At 56.0% G+C, this 20,386-nt stretch overlaps 1 protein-coding gene across 4 annotated transcripts in view; it reads left to right on the forward strand.

The window, feature by feature from the left end:
* ZNF831 (zinc finger protein 831) overlaps positions 1–20,386 on the forward strand; it is a 110,466-nt gene that overhangs the window by 28,329 nt on the left and 61,751 nt on the right. For 3 of the 4 annotated variants that reach the window (XM_086702603.1, XM_086702605.1, XM_086702602.1), the window contains exons 2-3: positions 13,361–17,035; positions 18,073–18,212. In XM_086702603.1, coding sequence (XP_086558729.1) covers positions 13,397–17,035; positions 18,073–18,212 — 3,779 coding nt within the window. In that variant the 5' untranslated portion in view covers positions 13,361–13,396. The remainder of the gene's footprint in view (positions 1–13,360; positions 17,036–18,072; positions 18,213–20,386) is intronic. The other variant, XM_086702604.1, reaches the window with a different exon arrangement.

Consider the following 20,386-nt stretch of genomic DNA (forward strand, 5'->3'; position numbering starts at 1 on the left):
GTATGTAAGTTGTAGCTTCGTTAAACTTTTTTTAAATGTTTATTTTTGAGAGAGAGAGAGAGCGTGTGTGCACACACGCAAATGGCGGAGGGGCAGAGAGAGAGGGAGACACAGAATCCCAAACAGGCTCCAGGCTCCAGGCTCTAGGCTCTGAGCTGTCAGCGCAGAGCCCGACGCGGGGCTCGAACTCACGGACCGTGAGATCATAATCTGAGCCGAAGTCAGATGCTTGACTGACTGAGCCACCCATGTGCCCCTAAACTTTTTTTTTTTTTTAAGTTTATTTATTTATTTTGAGAGAGTGGGCAGGAGATGGGAAGGGAGGGGGAGACAGAGAATCCCAAGCAGGCTCCATGGTGTCAGTACAGAGCCCGACGCAGGGCTCGATGCCACGCGTTGTGAGATGACCTGAGCCGAGGTAAAAAATAGGATGTGTAGGGGTGCCTGGGTGGCTCAGTCGGTTGAGCGTCTGACTTCAGCCCAGGTCATGATCTCGCGGTCTGTGGGTTCGAGCCCCACATTGGGCTCTGTGCTGACAGCTTGGAGCCCGGAGCCTGTTTCCGATTCTGTGTCTCCCTCCCTCTCTGACCCTCCCCTGTTCATGCTCTGTGTCTCTCTGTCTCAAAAATAAATAAACATTAAAAAAAAAAATAGGATGTGTAACTGACCGGGCCCCACAGGCGCCCCTGAATTATAGCTTCATTAGAAAACAGAACTCTGTGCCGGCTGGCACCACCAGAAGATGGAGGAGAGGTTTAAGGAGCCCCACACCTGTCAGCCAGAGGGTCATCTTTGTGGGTCCCAATCGACATGCCTTTAACGAGTGGAGCCCGCAGGCCCCTGTAACGCAGATCTGTGCGTCACGGTCCGTGCACACAGGGTGCACACGTACCAAGAATGCCCAGCTGTGTGCTGCATTCCCTGAGTGGGCGGTTGAGAAGGTAGGGGTTACTCCTGTAATCCTCTGAATCCCATCAATATCTGGGGCTCTCTGTCTTATCCTGCTTTGAATTCAGCCCTGCCATCTGTTTGCTGTTTTGCTGCCTAATTAATATAATTATATAAAACAATAAGCATCACCAATACCGTATTCTGAATTATGCTGTTTCATACCGTAAACACACAAATCTGTTTATAGCCTGTCAGGCAATCATGAATTATGGTGTTCTGTACCCTTTTATCGTATGCGTTCTGAGCCGCGAGGGGTCACGATCGGCCTCTAGCGTGGCCAGGCCTGCGGTGGCGAGAGCTGGCCTTGGGGGGTGTGGGAGCAGGCCAGGGTGACCTTTGCGGTTGTGTGTGTGTGTGGACAAGGGAGGTGGTCCCGGGGGGCGGGGTCCCCCCTTGGGTGATCCCCTTCTCCCAGTCGGCAAGAGAGCGTCCAGCTGCGCCTTCTCCGTCTGCCATGGAGGAGAGTGACAGTGACAGCGGTGCTAAGGACACGCCTCTTGTCATTTAAGCAAGAACGGTGCCTCTGTAGCTGCGAGTTTGTACCTAGATGTCTTTCTCCCCCTTTTGCAGTGGAGGAAACAAAGGCCCAGGGAAACGGAGTTCCCCCAAAACAATCACAAAATATAGTTGGGCAGGTTGGCATCTGTGAATGTATTGCCTTCTCACTTAGCGTATCATGTCTCACGATACATTCCCAGATGTGGACCAGACACTCCCACGCCAGGACCTTGGCACTGGCCGTTCCTGCTGCCTGCAACCTCTTCCCCCGATACCAGTGTGGCTCACTCCATCGCTAGCTTCCTGTGTTCTCACCTTCTAGGTGGGTCTCACCTGACTCATCCCATTTACAGCGGCACCCCTCCCTCCCTGCCTGGCTCCTCTCCCCACCTCACCCCTCCCCTTCCTCACCATGCTCTGTTTTTTTCCGTAACACTTATCATTTTCTGGTATTTTATATAATTTATTTCAAAGAACTCTCTTACCTGTCTGTGTAGGGGTGTATCATAAGAGAGACCAACACACGAAATAGTATCTGACCCAGAGTAGGTGCTCCATAAACATTTGAGTGGATGAGAAAATGAATTTTCAACAGGTGGAAACTAAACAGAAATACTCTACTTGATGTCTTCCTGAACGGTGCTGGTTTTACCACTTTCCATTTCAAATATTTTGCTAAATAAACCGAGTGCTTTGTTAATGCGAATGTCCCGATCGTTTTGGCACAGTGTCTGGCTGATGAGACCCAGTGTGGCAGAATGTACGGTTTTCTCAGCCAGGGAGAATGGGAGATGCATCCTGCCAGCTCTGTCGGCCAGTGAGGGTTCTGTGTGTCCACCGGCCTCTCTCCTGGCCGCCTCTTTCGCATTCCAACAAACGGTTTTGATCTCAAATGGATGTCAAAAAGCATGTGAGTACTTGAGCTGGGTTGCGGTCAGAAACAGTGGAAGATAATCTTGCTGGGGGTTAAAATGCTAATTTACGAGCTGTCTAGGCTCTTCAAAGAAACGGGTGAGAAAACAGATGGCGGAGGTCAGACACAGAGGCCGTCATCGATGCTAGCTTAGCCTGGGAGGGTGACCAAAGGTTCACAGAGGGAAGCTGAGGAAACTCTGCGTCAAGACCTTTCGATATTTGAAGAAAATAGAAAGTACGATGCCATTGCCAGAGGAGCTAATCAATTCTGACCCTTTCGATGCTGATGCGGTTGCCTATGAGAGCAGCGTGTCCCCGGAAACGTGGGTTATCATGGAGTCACTGCATGTGAGGGATGTCGTAAGGCAAAAATCACCACTGGTCAAAATTACCCTTAAAATTCTTTTAGGTACCATGTTGATATCATACTATTCAGTTAGCTCTTGCTATCGAACAGCCCAAAACATAGCGGCTTAAAATGACAACCATTTATTTAGCTAACGACGCTATGGGTCAGTGTTTTAGGCCGGGCTCCGCTGCGCGGGCCTTGTCTTGGCTGGGCTTACTCATGTGCCTGTGGGCAGCAGCCAGCTCTGTTACAGGGGGCTGGTCGGACTAAGGTGGCCTCCCCGGGATGGCTTGTCTCAGCTCCACATGGTCGCTCATCCTCCAGGCGGCTAGCGTGGGTTTGTTTCCAAGGCCGAAGCAGAGCTGAAGCATGCAGAGCTCTTGAGTGCCGGGCTGAGATCCAGCTCACTATCACTAATGCCACTCTGTTACCCAGGGTCGAGGGGTAGATGAAAAGTCTCCAGATCATGATGGGAAGGGCAGCAAAGTCTCTGTCTTCTTTCCTTTCCCTTTCTTTCTTTCTTTCTTTCTTTCTTTCTTTCTTTCTTTCTTTCTTTCTTTCTTTCTCCTTCCTTCCTTCCTTCCTTCCTTCCTTCCTTCCTTCCTTCCTTCCTTCCTTCTTTCTTTCTTTCTTTCTTTCTTTCTTTCTTTCTTTCTTTCTTAAGTTTTTTAAATGTTTATTTATTTTTGACAGAGAGAGAGACAGAGCACAAGTAGGGGAGGGGCAGAGAGAGAGGGAGACACAGAATCCAATGCAGGCTCCAGGGTTTGAGCTGTCAGCACGGAGCCCGATGTGGGGCTGGAACTCACCAACCACGGGATCATGACCTGAGCCGAAGTCAGATACTTAACTGACTGAGCCACCTAGGGGACCCTGCAAAGCCTCCCTTTCAAAGTCTGTGGAAATAGGGAGGTGTGAAGGACTCTAGTTTTTGCAGCCCCTAACTGTATTCCTCAACCTCAGCCAGTTTTTCCTTTGGTGCTGAAACTTGTCCTATTTCCATGTTTAATCAGTACACATGCAGTAGGGGCCTTGTGTGTTCAGTACACGTGTAGGAAAAACACTGCCGGCTCCGGCATCGCGCTCAGCAGCGAGCTGCTCACGGCGGGAATCAAGTGGGCTTTGAGGCTGCTCGTTGTACACGGGTATTTGCTTATGGAGTTGACCTCTAGGGGCCATTGCCAAGAGATTGAAGTCATTATTTTCATTTTGTTCAGCCTCACTGCGTGTCGTGGCTCCACTGTAGAAACCTTTGGGAGTTTCTGACAGGTGAAAGACTGGAACAGCGTGGCTTGGCCCGTGTCGCAGGACGAATCTCCTCAGACCGGAGTTTCGTGGACCCGAGTCGCACCCGCTCCTCAGAGCGGACCACGTGGGGAGACGGGAGCCGGCAGCGCCGTCTGGTTTCACTGCGCGCTGCTAACCGTCGACTTCTGGGGGGGAGGGGGCACGGGGTGGGTAGTCCCTGGATGGGCCCCTGAATCTGCCGTGGGGCTGACGCAGCTCTTCACCCAAGTTCGGCCATCTCTTGGCAGTCTTTTCCAACCCTGCGCTTCATTCACTCACCAGTCACTTATCGAAGGCCTAGCAGGTGCCGGGCGGTGCTCGGGACACTGGGTCAATGGTTGAGAGTATACAGCCACTACCTGGAATGACTCGGAGACACTTTCACGGCAGGAGAAAACGTAACTCATTCTGTGAGTGGGATACACAAAGAGCAGAGGGCTCTTTCACTCTGCCTCCGCTTGGCCGGCTCTTCCCTAAAGCCCTGCTCCTGGCTAGCGGAGGCCGGAAGAAGAGTTAACGCGGGCTTACTGATTGTCGAGCTGGTACTTTAGGCCAGGCATGCTTCCAACCTGCTTAACTCTCACATGGGGGAGAGTTAACTCTCACCTCTGGGGGAGGTACCGCTGTTTCCCCGTGTTAACGATGAGGAAACTGAGTCCCGAGGAGGCGGTGCAGATCGTCTGGGGTCACGGCACTAACAGGTAGGTGCAGGGCAGGATTTGAACCTTGCCTCCCCAGCCCCCTTCCTCACCCCTCGGCAGAGAAGATTAAATGTCTGGTCTCCCCAGTGTCCCCTCACCTCGTGTCCTCCCCCGCCACCCCCTGCAGTGTCTCCAGGTGTTGTCTGGTTGTCCACTCGGCCTGTTTGGGGGAGGGGGGTTCATTACAGAGTGAGTCTGCCTTCCAGATGCCCCCTTCCCAGCACTCTGTGAGCCCCACCCCAGACCCCGTCCAGCCCGCAAGAGGACCCTGTGGCAGCTCAGGACAGCTCAGCCCTGGGGCCTCCCTCTGCCCAGCCTTGCTTTGCTCGGGCCGTGTCCTGCCATGGCCTCCTCTGGGAAATGGGGGGCAGCCCGGGGTCGCCCGGGCTTACACCTTCTCTTGTCCTGCTTGCCTTCCTGTGCTGGGCCCGAGCCCTCCTCACCGTCTTCCAGGGCCAGGAAAATTGGAGACTTTTCGTGTGTTTCCTGTATGAGTGTCCTGGGGCTGCGGTGGCCAAGTCCCCGACACTGGGAGGTTGAGAGCAGCACTGTGACCTCCCCTGGTCTGGAGGCCGGGGGTCTGGAATCCAGGTGTGGGCAGGGCTGGGCTCGCTCTGCAGGCTCTCGGGACGCCCCCTCCGGCCTCTGGCAGCTTCTGGTGGCTCCAGGTGCTCCTGGGCTTGTGACCACAACCCTCGTCTTTGCCTGCCTGGGCACGTGGCCTTCACATGGCTGTCTCTGTGTCGTCCCCCTTCTCACGTGGGCACTGGTCATTGGATTTAGTGCCCACGCACCTTCTGGTACAAGTCCTCTCACCTTGGGGCCCAGGACGTCTAATAAAGACAGAAGGTAATTGTGAAGAACTTTCACTGTCAACAACATCTCCTCTGGAGATGATGGTCTTTCCAGAAATCCTGATTTGCATTTGGGAAGCTGAATCTTACCTTGTTTCGCTGTCTGTCTTCCTTTAGGAGGGAATATGTCTCCCAGCAGCTTGCCCTTGGGCAAATGTTTCCCTCCCTCGGGGCCCCCTCCCCTGGAAGAGCAGCATCACCTTCCAGAGGGGCAGCCTGGTGTGGACTGGGCGACTCAGCCCACGTAAAGCACTCGGGTGCTGGTGACGGGCACACGGCAGGCACTAAATGAGGCTCAGATGTGCCTGATACAAACCTGTAGAAATGCTCGGCTCTTTGGGCAGATAGATGCCTCAGGCGGATGAGGGTGAACTGGATTAACTTGGAAAAGGAAGAAAGAGAGAAACAGGCCAATAACTGTCAGTGGATTGTTCCCCTTTTGTGCTTATGCTGTGATAAGAGCCTGTAGGTAGCATCTCCTTTATCCTCCTTGGTTCTCCTCATTTTACAAATGAGAGCCTAACTTTAGAGGAGCTTGCCCAAGCCATCCAGCGGCCGAGTGGCAGAACTGGGACTCGAGCCTGGGAGGTGGTCCTTCTTCGGCCCAGGGACCCCAGGGCCCCGGGAGAGCCGGGCAGAGATGCTGCCTGGCGCCTGGGACAGGGCACCCTCGGAGCCAGTCCCGGCCTGACTCTCCTCCGTCCCTGCTCTCACCTGCAGTCCTCACCAGAGGCTACTCCACTGGGGGCACGGGGCAGAGGGAAGAAGGTCCGGTTTCTCTGGAAGGTCTGGCTGAAGGTGTCCCAGGTCACGGTCTTAAATTGGAGGTGCATCCCCTGAAGTATGGGGCTATACATTCAAGTGTGCAAGGTCATATCGGGGCCCCACGGATACACTTTTAAAAAGATCGTTACAGGGGCGCCTGGGTGGCGCAGTCGGTTAAGCGTCCGACTTCAGCCAGGTCACGATCTCGCGGTCCGTGAGTTTGAGCCCCGCATCGGGCTCTGGGCTGATGGCTCAGAGCCTGGAGCCTGTTTCTGATTCTGTGTCTCCCTCTCTCTCTGCCCCTCCCCCGTTCATGCTCTGTCTCTCTCTGTCCCAAAAATAAAAAAGTTGAAAAAAAAAAAAAAAGATCGTTACATATTTATTTTAATAATAGCTCTAAGGACAAAAACGATCATCTTTTTTTCTCCTCCAGTTAGGACAAGAACTTATTTACTTATTTATGTTTTTTACTCTGACGGGCAAAGCATGGCATCATGGTACCCACCTTGCATTCCTTGGCTGGTGAGGGTAAACGTCTTTTCACGTGTCTTTTTAAAAATTGTTTTGATTTTAATTTTAAAAATTAATGGACTTTACTTTTTTTAAAAGTTTATTTATTTTGTGAGAGAGAGCGTGAATGGGGGAGAGGCAGAGAGAGAGAGAGAGAGAGAGAGAGAATCCCAAGCAGGCTCCACACTGTCCGCACAGAGCACAGCATGGGGCTCAATCTCATGAATTGTGAGATCAGGACCTGAGTCGAAATCAAGAGTTGGATGCTTAACTGGCTGAGCCCCCGAGGTGCCCCCAGACTTTGCTTCTTTAGAGCAGTTTTGGGTTTTTAGAAGAACGAGGGGAAAGTACAGAGGGCCCCCGAAGAGTGCGTACCCTTAGCCCTCATCCACTTCTGCCTGTGTTTGCCGTCTTGCATGCATGCGGCTGTTGTTACAGCCGATTGGCCAGTATTAATCTGTTATTATTAACTGAAGCTCACGGTTTCCATTGGGCTCCCTCCTGGCGTTGCACATTCGGTGGGTTTGGACACGTGTAGTGATAACGCATCCACCTGCAGTGTTAAACAGAAGCGTTTCACTGCCCTAAACATCCTCTGTGTTCCACCAGGCCGTCCCTCCTTCCTCCCCACCAGGCCCCAGCAGCCACTGGTCTTTTTACTGTCTCCAGAGTCTTGTCCTTTCCAGAATGTCTCACGGGGTCATACAGGCTGTAGCCTTTTCAGGCTGGCTGCTTCCATTCAGTAACATACATTTACGGTTCCTCCGTGTCTCTTTGTGGCTTGGTCGCGTTTCTCTTTAGCGGTGGTTAACATTCCATCGTCAGATGGGGCACAGTTTCCATTTGCCTACTAAAGGACAGCTTGGCTGGTGTTAGCAGTCAGAATTAGAGTCGCTAGAAACATTCACGGGCAGGTTTTTGTATGAGCGTCAAGTCGTGGCTTACAGGGGGAGGATCTAGTCTCCCCAACGGCATTTTTTTTTTTTTTTTTTTTTTTTACTTTCTAAAAGTTCATACACATGACATACAGTTTATCCTTTTAACCATTCCTAAGTGTGCAGTTCAGAGGCACCGAGTACATTCACATTGTTGAACACACGGTCCCCCTTTTAAAGCAGCCGTATTCCAGGGGCACCTGGTGGCTCAGTCAGAAGAGCATGTCATGTAACTCTTGATCTTGGAGCTGAGTTGGGTGTGGAGATTACTGAAATAAATAAAGTTTAAAAAAAAGACAAACTTAAAACAACAACAAAGCAACCGTATTCCAGCAAACCCCAGTTATCCAGGGGTGGGGAGGAGGTCAGGGTCTGAGGGGTCCCCACACGGCACAACGACTGGCACCCGGGGGCTTGGGAAACTCACAGCTCGAACAGTGGACCCAGCCCCGCATTCTTCCCCAAAAGTTCAGCATTTGGGGTAATACATTTGGGGTATATTTCTGTGTGGTCTTCTCTGTCAGCGTCCCAACATGAAGTTTTAGAACGTATTGGTGGCATTTCTGTGCTCTTTCTTTGCCCAGGTCCCTGGATGGGTTGTCTTTGGAAAAGGGGACTTTGGAAAATAGTCCCTTCTTTCCTGCAAATTTCTCCCTCCTCTCCGTTCACATCCCTATAAAGCTGCACACTCACAGCAATATTACTGGCCCGGGGGGCTCGGAGGAGGTGGGGGGCCGTGCACGTGGCAGAATGGAGGAGGCGAGGGGTCCTTCACACTCTCCACGTGGTGGACCCTGAGGATGGCAAGGAGGCGAGCCCCTGGCTGCGAGTCTTGCCAACCGGCTGGTCTTCCCAGAGCCTTCCCAACCTTGTGCCTCAATTTCCCCATTAGTCCAGCGGGAATCGTATGACCTGCTGCCACCTTGGTCCGGAGTGAGAAAAATTAGTAGTGGCCCTTTGAGGTCTCCCCGGAGGAGGGTGTCAGTTGGCTCATTATCTTGTCAGCCGGGATCAGCTGCTCCTAAAAGGCGTCCATTTTGCTGTGATCACAGAACAGGCTGCGGAGAGAGCCAAATAATCGTCATGGCAGGTGTATCAGAAATGGAGCACTCTTTTTCTGGGGTTTCTGTTTTGAAGCCCGGCACCTCCCCACCGAGGCTGCTTTTCTCTTTCCGCCGAGGGAGGGCCGATGTCAGGGGCCATGCTCAACGTGATGCTCAGCCCTCAGCTCCCCGGGCAGGCCCCCTGGGACGCAACCTGAGTTTTCCTGGTCCCTCCTGGGCCCGTCTCAGGCTCTGGTACTCACCCTGGGGTGCGGGAACCCCGTGGGCCTCCTCCGTCTTGCCTGCCTGGACTTGCACAGTGGGTGCTTTGTGTTCCGTCCTGGGCTCTCCCCTGATGGCCTTAGAGGGTGGGGTCCAGGTCACCCCTCCACCCAGCTCACCCTGAAGCCGACTCTGGGGGACCTCCTCCTTCCCCGCCCACTCCTCCTCCCCATCTCTTCCCAACTTGGGGACCGTCAGAACTGAGGGTTGGGAAATGATTTCCTTCTTAGGGTTTAAGCTCTGGAATCCAGAAGTCTTTACTCTGTTTCTGCTGCAGCAACTCCAGCATGAGCCCTGCCCGCCCATCTCCCCCTGCACTTGCCACGTAGGAGCCGGCCCACGGAAGCTGTGGGCCTGCTGGCTTTCTGGGGCCCCAGAGCTGCTCAGTGTGTGCACTGGGCCAGTTGCACAGCCAGCATCTCATTGCTCCCGGGAAGACCTTCCATGCACGAGCGGCCTTGTCGCCCTGTGGGGCCGCTGAGGCGTGTGTTCTATGTGATCTCCCATCGTTCCCTCGTCGAGTCACGCTCTGGCTGCCCCATGACACTTTATAGGCTCCTTCACCCTGTCTTTCTCTCTCCTCTGTGAGTGTTTCCTGGGGTCAGCTCCCAAATAGAATCCTGGCAATGGCATCATCTTTTTGGGGGGAACCCAACATGACGCGGCATCTCTTCTCAGAAGCAGGGAATGGGGCCTGCTGACCGATGAGGGAAGAGACTCACTAGTTGATAGTTCAAACTGTCGAGGCGGATCTTTGGAAACCCGGATGAGTGGGCCCTTCCCCCACGCCTGGCACCGCGCCCAGCGTTCTCACAGACAGCGTTTCGGACGGCCCTCCCTATAGCTCTGCCCGAGTGGCCTCTTCTCAGTGCCGAGGGGTCTGGGTCTCGGGGCTAATCTGCCCGCCAGCCGAGGAAGCAGGGACCGACACTCAGTTCCCATGGTTCCCAGGGGGAGCACCTCGAAATTCCTCAGCTAGCAGAAAGGCTGCGGCACCTCGAGGTCAGCCATTGTCTCCCGTCGGCATCAGCACCAAGGAATTCCAGGACCCCCTTCCGATCTCTACAGACTCTCGTCTTTGAGCCTTTCCCGAAAAAATTACATCGCGCCAGATGCTTTGCGGCAGGGGAGACGGTGGCGCGAGAGCCATTCGAGGGGCAGCGACCTGGAGGGCGGGTTTCACGTTACAAAGGAGTCTGTCTGACGGCGTTGGCCGATTCCTGTGGTGTGAACACCCCCAGCACGGCCAGTCCCAAGCTATGAACGTGACGGGTGGGAAGTGACGGCAGCGTGGAGTGCCACACCGTTGTGTGGCGTGCCCACGATGCCGACACAGCGAGAATGACCCCGAGGGCACCGAGAATGGTGAGATGGAATCAAATAATTGGCAAGTGACGAGCTTCAAGTATTTAGTACCTTTTTTAGGGAGGTAAAATTCACGTAGCCCCACAGTCCCCATTTTCACTATTTATTTATGTATTTATTTATTTATCTATTTTTGAATATGAAATTTATTGTCAGGTTGGTTTCCATACAACACCCAGTGCTCATCCCAACCATTTTCACTATTTTACTTTATTATTATTATTTTTAATGTTTATTTTTGAGAGAGAGAGAGAGAGAGAGACAGAAAGAGCGTGAGCAGGGGAGGGGCAGAGAAAGAGGGAGACGCAGAGTCTGAAGCCGGCTCCAGGATCCAAGCTGTCAGCACAGAGCCCCACGCGGGGCTCGAACTCACAAACCGCGAGATCGTGACCTGAGCTGAAGTCGGACGCTGAACTGACTGAGCCCCCCAGGTGCCCCATTTTCACTATTTTAAAGTGGACATTTGGGCAGCATGAAGTACATCCACTGCCAGAACATTTTCATCCCTGCCAAGGAAGCCCTGAACCTGATCGAGCGGTCACCCCTCATTCTCTCTCTCCATCCCTGGCCATCATCGTAATCTGCTTTCTGTGTCTATGAATGTGCCCCATCTGGGTTTTTCACGCAAACGGAATCGTACGCTACGTGACCTCTCAGGTCTGGCTTCTTGCACGTGGAGTGTGTGTTCATGGCTCGTCCACGTTGCGGTGTATTTCAGCACTGCCTTCCTTCCTGTGGCTGAAGGGGCCTCCTTGTCTGGGTATGTCGCGTTTTGGTTACCTGTTCATCCATCAGTGGACATCTGGGCTGTTTCTGCCTTTTGGCTGTTTCGAAATGTGCTGCTGTAAACATTCACATACACATTTTTATTTGAGCTCCTCTCTTTAGTTCTTTGGGGGTATTATGTGCCCAGAAGTGGGCTTGCTGGGTCATACGGTATTCCAAGTTTCACTTTTTGAGGAGCCTCCGAATTGTGGTTCGCCATCTTACATTCCCATAAGCAGTGCTCGTGTGTCCTCACTTCCCGGCATCCTCACGGACACCTGTCCTTTCCAGTTCCTAGCCATGCTAGCTGCTGTGAGGTCATGTCTCATCGGGGTTTTGATGTACGCTTTTTTTTTTTCTGATGACTGGTAGTGTTTAGCATCCATGCACGTGCTTTTGGCTCTTTGTAAATCTTCCTTGGAGAAGTGGGTGTTCAAGTCCTTTGCTCGTTTTTCAGTTGACTTGGTAGTTCTTTTGTTATTGAGTTGTAAGGGTTCTTTATTCTGCATGGACCAGACGTATGATTTGCGAGTACGTTCTCCCATTCTGTGAGCTATCTTTTCACTTTCTTGATAGTGTCCTTTGACGCTCAAAAGTTTAATTTTGGTAAAAAAACAATGTAAAAAGTTGGTATAAAATTATATTTTAAGAAAGTTTAGTATACAATTATATAAAATTGATTTAAAAAGGTGTTTTTTTTTTTTTTTTTTAAATCACTCATGCTTTTGGTGTCATATCTAAGAATCCACTGCCGGATCAAAGGTCATGAAGATTTACTCCTGTGTTTTCCTCTAAGAGTTTTGTAGTTTTAGTTATTACATGTAGGTCTTTGATCGATTTTCAGTTGATGTGAGATAGGGAGTTCTACTTCATTCTTCTACATGTGACCATCCAGTAGTATATCTTTGTTTTTAACATAGCTTATTGTAAGTTTATGTAATTTAACTCTTAATAATGGCCGTGTTTAACAACCGGCTTGCACAATTCCTGAAAATCAGCTCTCAGGAGGCAGTGTGAGCTGATATGAGCCAATATGAAATGGTTTCAGCGACTATTTCCACCTTACCTGCTTGCTGCAAAAGGCAGGAGTTTGTATTTGTTTTTCTTAAGGAGCCCAGCTGGGGGATGACCACAGTGTGCTTACAGAGCTCCTGGGGAGTGAGTGTCTGGGCAAGGAGCATCTGAAGACCCCTGCTCCTGTAGCCATGGGCTCGTCCACCCTCCTGCCGTTGAATCTGGCTTTCCCCCTCCCCTGGTTCAAAGAACGTGGCTGGGTCTCTCTGCCTGTCTTGCCTCCACATTTGCCCAGCTCTTCCCTCTGGCTCAGAGGGAACTGATTATGTCCCAGCCGGTGTGGAGGGCTTTTGGAAGCCCCACCTGTGAGCAGAGACCCAAGCCTGATCCTGAGGTTGAGAAAGTGCCCCTTCTCTGGTTGGGTAACCGGATAAAATACTGGATGCTCAGCGACGTTTGGATTTCAGGTAGATAACCCATAATTTTTAGTATAAGCGTGACCCGTGCGAGATTGGGGTAGACTTCTACTAAAGAATTATGCATTGTTTCTCTGAAACTCATTTAGTTGGGATCTTGTGTTTTCATTTGCTGAATCTGTTAGGCTCTCCCTCAGGTCAGCGTTCTAACTTTCTGCCCTCTTCCAACAGCAGGGACTCAGAACCCCAGGGCGAAAAGGGTCCGAGGGCAGTGCCGATTCGCTGCCCGTTTTACAGGTCTGGAAACTGAGTCCCAGCGTGAACTTTTCTTTCTCATGAAGTCAGCGCATTTTCTGAGTGTCCCCTCTGCACAGGGCCCTGTGCTGGGTGTTGGGAGTGACAGTGACAAGACTGCCGTGGGCCTGGGTAGGGGGCGGGAGTCAAGAGTTCCCTTTCGGCACGTGAAATAGACAGGATGCAGACAGACCTAGGTCCGGATCCTGCTTTGCCATGTGTCAGCTGCCTGTGAAGTCGCTTCCGCTCTTGGAGCCTCTGTCTCCCCTTTCCTAACGTGGGGATGACAGTGCTTCTCTTGGGGGATTGTTCCCGGGCTTCAGTGGGGCGACGGCATGCCTGGTGGGGGCAGGGAAGAGTTTACTGCACGATCAGAGGAGAGAGGTACCATGGTAAAGTTTGGTTGTTGCCCACAGGTCGCCAGGCATCCTGGGCCACCCGGATGATGCAGGATGGAGGTGCCAGAACTCACTCGCCCTGCCTCGCCTGCCCGGGACCAGCCAGCTCCTGCCCCTGGACACCCAGGAGCCTCAGGTGGGCAGGTCTCACCTCACCTGACCCTGGGCCCCGTCATTCTGTCACCGGAGCAGGGTCTGGCCCCCACCGTGTTCCTGAAGGCCCTGCCCATCCCGCTGTACCACACGGGGCCCCCGGGGGGCCTCCAGCCACGTGCCCCCCTGGTGACGGGCAGCCTGGATGGGGGCGGCGGACCCTTTATCCTCAGCCCCCTGCTGCAGCCCGAAGGCCCCGGCCCCACCCAGGCGGGGAAGCCAGCGGCCCCGACCCTCACCGTGAACATTGTGGGCACGCTGCCCGTCCTGTCGCCGGGCCTGGGGCCCACGCTGGGCAGCCCGGGGAAGGTACGGAACGCCGGCAAGTACCTCTGCCCACACTGTGGCCGCGACTGCCTGAAGCCCAGTGTTCTGGAGAAGCACATCCGGTCCCACACGGGCGAGAGGCCCTTCCCGTGTGCCACCTGCGGCATCGCCTTTAAGACCCAGAGCAACCTGTACAAGCACAGGCGCACCCAGACGCACCTCAACCACTCCCGGCTGTCTTCGGAGTCTGAGGGAGGGGGCGGCAGCCTCCCGGAGGAGGGGGACGGGGCCGGAGAGAGCTCCAGGGCAGCGGGCACAGGGGACGGCTGGAGCCAGAGCCGATCCGGGAGGCCCCTCTCTCCAGGCGCCCAGGGTGCCGGGCGCTGCCCGGTGTCAGCCATGCACCCGTCTTCTGTCGCTAAGACCCTGGGTCTGAAGTTGGAAGCCGTTCCCCGTCCGGGGTCCGCACCAGCCGACAGAGAGACCCCCGTGGACTCTGCCCACGTGGCCTCCCCCGCGCGTACCCTGGCCGGCGGCACCCAGCTGAGGCGGAAGTCGCCAGAGCAGCTGTCCCCGACCGCCGGCCTGCCGTGCGCCCCGCGGCAGCAGGCGGCGCCGTCCTCGGAGAAAGCCCGGGACGCCAGGGCCTCGGAGGGCCGGCTGAGGAAGTGTGAGAGCACGGACTCGGGCTACCTGTCCCGCTCGGACAGTGCGGAGCAGCCGCCGGCCCCCGGCAGCCCCCTGCGTGGCCTGTCGGAGGGGGAGGCGGCCCCGGGCCCGCGGCTGGAGCGGCAGCTGGAACAGCGCATCGCCTGGCTCATCTCTCACAACCAGGCCGTGGTGGACGACTCCCAGCTGGACAACGTGCGGCCCCGTAAGACGGTCCTGTGCAAGCAGGGCAGCATCGACCTGCCCATGCCCTACACCTACAAGGACTCCTTCCACTTCGACATCCGGGCGCTGCCCTCCGGCCGGAGGAAGCCCGCCGCCCTGGGCCCGGCCCGCTCTACCTTCACGCCCCCCGACAAGGGGCGCCCAGTCTTCTTCCATTCCGTCCCCACCCAGCTCTCCTCCACCGTGGCGTGCGTGCCCATCACCAGGAGCAACTCGCTGCCCTTCGTCGAGGGCACGGGAACGTGGCAGGAGCCGCCGGACCCGCGGGACGCCGGTCCCCGGAGGCAGAAGCCTCTGAGCCCCAGGCCTGCCCCTGCCCGGCCGGCAGACGTCCCCGGCGGTCACCCCCGGGCCCTGGTCAGACAGGCGGCCGTGGAGGACCTGCCGTGTCCCCTCACCGGAGACGGCCCGGCCCCCACAGAGGACCTGGGTGGAAGCAGAGCAGCTGCGGGGGAGGGGGCGGCCAGAAGGGGCGGAGCAGCCGGGAAGAAGTGCGGCCAGAGGCCGCTGAAGATGTTCTCCCAGGACAAGTGGCAGGTGTATGGGAAAGAGACATTCAAGAGAATCTACCAGAAAATGAAAACCAGCTACCACGGAGGCAAGAAGGCACGGGAGGGGACGGTGGGGAGTAGGACAGAGCTAGGTCGTCCTCTTCAGGAAGAGGTAGCAGGGGACGAGGGCACAGCCCCATCGCAGGGCGGGCAGACCCCTGTCCGTGGAGATGTGTCTGTGGGGACCCAGCCGGGGCCTTGGGGACGTCCACTGGCCCAGGAGGGCTTCCCAGTGATGGATCCAGCCACGGAGGGGGAGACGGCGGCCAGAGCAGGAGGCAGGGACCAGCCCAGGGTGAACAGGGCCACCTTACCCTCCACCCTCAGCTGCAGAGAACCCCCCTGTTCGGGCAGCAAGACCCCTCTGCTTCCTCCAAATGGGAGGCTGGAGCTGGGGACTCAGCGGCCCGTAGCACCTGGTCCCCTCAAGGGAGGTAACCTAGAGGCTCCCATGCCGGTTTCGGCAGACCCTAACCTGGAAGGAGGCACCCGTGGTGGGGGCGGCAAGGAGACCTGCCAGCAGGCCCCAACGGTGTCGAGGCAACCCAGCGGTGGCACTGGGGAGCCCCAGCCTTCAGAGGACAAGCTCCCATCGGAGAGAAAGAAGCTGAAGGTCGAGAAGCTGAGCTGCCAGGAGCCGCCAGAGCCCGTGGGAGCAGAAGGAGAGACCCCGAGTGGCCCCGGGCAGGCCACCTCCCCGCCATCTCACAACCAGGACGGTGATCCTGGGGACAAGCTGGGAGAGCCGCGCGGGAGTGCTGATGGCGTGGCGGGGGGCAGGGCTGGGGAGCCAGCAAAGCCGTCGGAAGTTTGTGGCGTCTCCTCTGCTGTTCCATCTGTGGCCCTGAGGCAGGTCCTGCAGGACCCGTGTCCTGCAGCTGTGTCCCCTGGACGTCACCCCCAGCTGGCCACGCAGCCCCAGGCCCCTGGCGTCCTCACTGCCCCGGCAGACACTGCCTTTCCCCCCAAGTACCTGCTCAGGCTGCCTCAGGGTGAGGCCTGCCCCCCACCTCCCACCGCCCAGGATCCCAGACGAGGCCAGGACCCGCTCTGCAGGAGAAGGTGGCCGGAGGAACAGCCCTCCGTTGTTGGGCCAGGGCTGGGGACCCGCCTGCCGCCCTGCCCAGCCACAGGCTTGGCCTCCGGTGGAGCAGACATCTTCGAGGAGGATCCCGGCTGGTCCAGGCACTGGGGCAGGAGAAAGGGGGTGCAGGGAGAGGAGAAGCCAGACTTGGATGCCGACACCCCAGCAGCAGGGCCATCCCCTGGCTCATCCTCCGGTGTCTCCAGGGAGACGACCTCCTTCCTGCCCACCCCAGCGTGTGCCACCCAGAAGAGTGGGACCTCTGAGCCCCGACACCTCTGCGTGGGTAGCACTTCAGTGGGGGCCAGGCCCTCTGGGGGTGTCCTGAGTCCCTGTGCCCTCGGCAGGGAGTTGGGCGGACCTCCGGAGAATGCCCCGGAAAACCCCCCCTCAGGGCCTCTGGCCGGGCTCAGTTCCTGCTGCTGCTTCCTCACGGCCCCCGCGTCCCCGGGCTGGCCCCAGCTGGCCTCGTGTACCCACTCAGAAACCCTGCGGAGCACCAGGGCCCAGGGCCCCTTCCCATCCTTGAGGGCTGAGCCCCGACTCACGTGGTGTTGCCTGAGCCGAAGCCTGCCTCTGCCCACAGAGCAGAAGGAAACGACCGCCTCTGTCTACTTGGCTCTGCACTTCCTCGGTGGCAGCACCCGGGACGAGGGTCCAGATGCCCGGCCCCTGAGCAGGGCGGTGGTGGGAGGACGGACGAGGACGGCCCTGGGAGAAGGAGGGCAGGTGCGGACGGCAAAGGTAACACCCCCCCACCCCTTTGCCCAGGGCCCTGGGGCTGGGGGAGCGTGCTTGGCAGGCGGCACTTGTAGTGAAGGAGAGGGAGCGGGAAGCCGGCCTTGTAACACCTGCCGTCTGCTCCCAGAGGAGGCTGAGCTGTCACATACGGGGCAAGATAGGACAGGGCTGAATGTGCAACACAAAAGAAAACAGACTCATGCAAACAGAAATGTCAAGGGAAAGAATTACTGCACCCAGGACCCTGGATGAGATACTTTTCATCACTAGACCTTAAATTTTACTCTGAGCTTCCTGGTAACAGCAGCAAAAAGTGAAATGAAACCCTGCCGAGGAGAGAGTTCTCTGGGTAACCTAAGATTATAAACCAGAAACTCTTACCGAGAGATAGATTCCAGGTGAAACCCCATCTCTTAAAAGGAAAGAGTTGTTGGGGTGCCTGGCTGGTTCAGGCGGTAGAGCATGTGACTCTCGATCTTGGGGCTGTGAGTTTAAGCCCCACATTGGATGTAGAGATTACTTAAAAAAAAATAGAGTTACCGTACTGGGGACTGAGGAAACAGTTACTATGATCAGATTCAACTTGCGTCTGAGTTTCCTGGGAGCAGTGGCCAAAAGGGAAGGGGGCCGAGTGCTGCAGAGTGTCCACCTGTTACCTAAGTGGTAGGTGTGTGGTCCCAACTTAAGAGCGCATCCGTATGTCTGGGTTATGTCCTGCTCTGAGATATCTTGGGCCATGGCAGCCGGAGAGTATCCTGAAGCCTCGGTTCTGGTGTAGCCGTGCGGAACAGTGCCTGGACTCCAGAGCCCCACAGGCTGCTCTTGATCCCGAGAATGGCGATTAATAAAGAATGTGCTGGGTCCAAGACCCAGTTTGGCCTGCCTTCCTCCGCCAGGCAATTAGGCACGGGATGCAGGGGTTCCTAGAGAGATGGATGGAGTTGGGGGTGGGGGCAGGGCTGGCCACGGTGTCGCCTGGGCCCCCAGTTAGCACTGTAGGGCTCTCAGCAGTATGATGCCAACGTGCCGGGTATTTTCAGCTCTTCTGCCCAGTGGCCTCAGGGATGGTGTCCCAGGAGCGGGTGTCTGAGCCTGAATGGAAGAAAGGACCGCCTTGGAGGAAGGCAAAGCTGTTTCGGGGGAGTGGCAAACAGAAGAGGCTGAGCGTCCGCTCCAGAAGGTAGGGTGTGTGACCCACTGTCCGTCTCACACGTGCCCAGCGTATCTGGAACTACAAGGGGCGGTTCCACTAACTCCCGGGAAGACCTTCGCGGGGTTCCAGAGCTGTCCGTGTGCTCCAGAGGAAGGGCTTGTGTGTGGGAGTGAGGGTCTGGAGGTCCGTGGGTAAAGGAATCAGTTGGTTCTCCATCAGCCCATCTGCACAGTCCCCCTACCCCCGATCGGATCGTGTGTTTCTTTGGAGGGCCAAACATTCCAAGGCCAGGAGTCCAATAAATATTTGAAATAACTGAGTTGAAAACACATCCACTGGCTTAAGTCCTGAGGAGAGAGTGCATTAATTATTTACAGCTTTTATTGCTTTTTTTATTTATGCAAGCGGTGCGTGTCCTTTGCAGAAAAATTGGGAAATACAGACGAGCAAAGAGGAGATGATAAAGCATCCTAGTCCTCGTGCTCGGGGTAACGCCACCAGTGCGTGGGGCGCTCCCTTCCAGACTTTTCCCTGTGATGTGTGTGCACACACAGCATCTCCTGACAGCAAATGGGACGCACAGGTTTTTACTAATACACTCTTTCATCACACCGTTCTTTGACGGTCTCGCCCCTTTGCTCCAAACCCTCTAACCACTGTGGACAAGGGGGAAAGGCCCCTCTTTAGCCAGGCCCCAGCCCCTCCGTGCCACCCGAGAAGCTGTTGTCTGATTTTTCCCATGGCCTCCTGTCCTGCTCACGGTGACTTTGAGCCTCCTCCCCCTCTCCCATTCTCAAATTCACACTCTGAACCCAGGTCCCGGCTGCTTTCCCAAATCCCCCGCCACGTCTTGGCCCCCTATTCTCCCCTCCCTGGAAGGCTCCCACCTTCTGCCCCCATTGTCAGTATTTGACCCAAACCCGAGACACTCTTCAAGAGGCCGGGCAGGGTCCGAATTCTTCCCTGCAGCTGCTCAGAACCTCGGCGGCTGGAGAAGACATGTCCTCTGGACGTGCCTGGAGAGGGGGCCCCGGCTCAGCTGTCTGCCAGGCCCGCGTGTCCAGGGCTGACACGGCTAAGGGCTTGCTGTGCCCCGGGTGCCATGTAATGACCCCGCCCCATTTTCCTCCCGAGGAGCCCGAGACGCAGACAGATCAGGTGGCCAGATGTGGCCTCACGGACCCAGATGTGAATCAGCAAGTCTTCCCCCAGAGCCTGGTTGCTCCGCGCTCCACAGCCCGCGGTGGGCCTGACAGTCACCTGGAGTTTTCTGGGTTTTCTTGTGATGCTGAGTCACAGTCCTCCGGTCTGGGGCCTGAGCTGGCGTTTCCCACGGGCTCCCAGGTGATGCTAAGGGTGCCGGCCCAGGGAGCACTCTTGGAGGAGCCATGCTAGTGTTGCCCCAAGCCACGTTTCAGCCCACCTGTCCGTTGCCAAACGAAAGAAGGATTGCTCTGTGTCACGGGGACATCCGGCCCTACCCCGCACCCCTGAACCGTGCAGAGTGGGGGAGGGATGGCTCCCTCGGGGAATATTTGGGTGCCCTTTTCAGACCGAATGAACGCTAGCCAGACTGAAGAGTAGCTGCCCGTGGATTCTGGGAGCACAGGGACACTGGCATGTGGCCTCGTCCCTCCAGCGGGATCTCCCACGTTGGACTGACCTGGAAGGAGCGCTAGGTTACAGGGAGTGACAGCCGCCAAGCTGTTTCTGGGTGTCAGTCACGGCCCGGGAGTTGTGGGGAGTGTGCGTGCCTGCTAGCCACTCCCACCTCCCGGGACCGCACCCAGTGCGACAGCTCAGCACCGCGTACCTGCCAGGTGCCGGGTGCCGCAGGTGGAGGCTGTGCAGGAACCCTTCCCAGCGCGGCTGCTGGTGCCAGGCCCACGCCCTGGGAGGCCCGGAGAGGTGTGCCAGCACCTCCTGGGCCGCACATGGCCTGTGTGGGAATCTTGTTAGGCCTGACCGTATCTGAAAGTCTTGGCTCTTAGTAGCCAGATAAATACCAGGAGAGTTCACAGAAAAATCTGGATTTCCAGCTTGTCTTGAAACATCTGAAGCCCTGGGGATGCCAGGCCCGCCTTCTTGCATGGCAACAGCTGGCGGGAGCTGAGAGTGACCACCTCATGGGCAGCGCCCGTGCTCCCCAGCTTGCTCAGGCCCCATCTCTCCCTGTCGTGTGACGTTCGAGTTTGCAAACC

Source organism: Puma concolor, chromosome A3 (genome assembly GCF_028749965.1).
Source record: "Puma concolor isolate L17-30 chromosome A3, mPumCon1.1.hap2, whole genome shotgun sequence".
Lineage (NCBI taxonomy): Eukaryota > Metazoa > Chordata > Mammalia > Carnivora > Felidae > Puma > Puma concolor.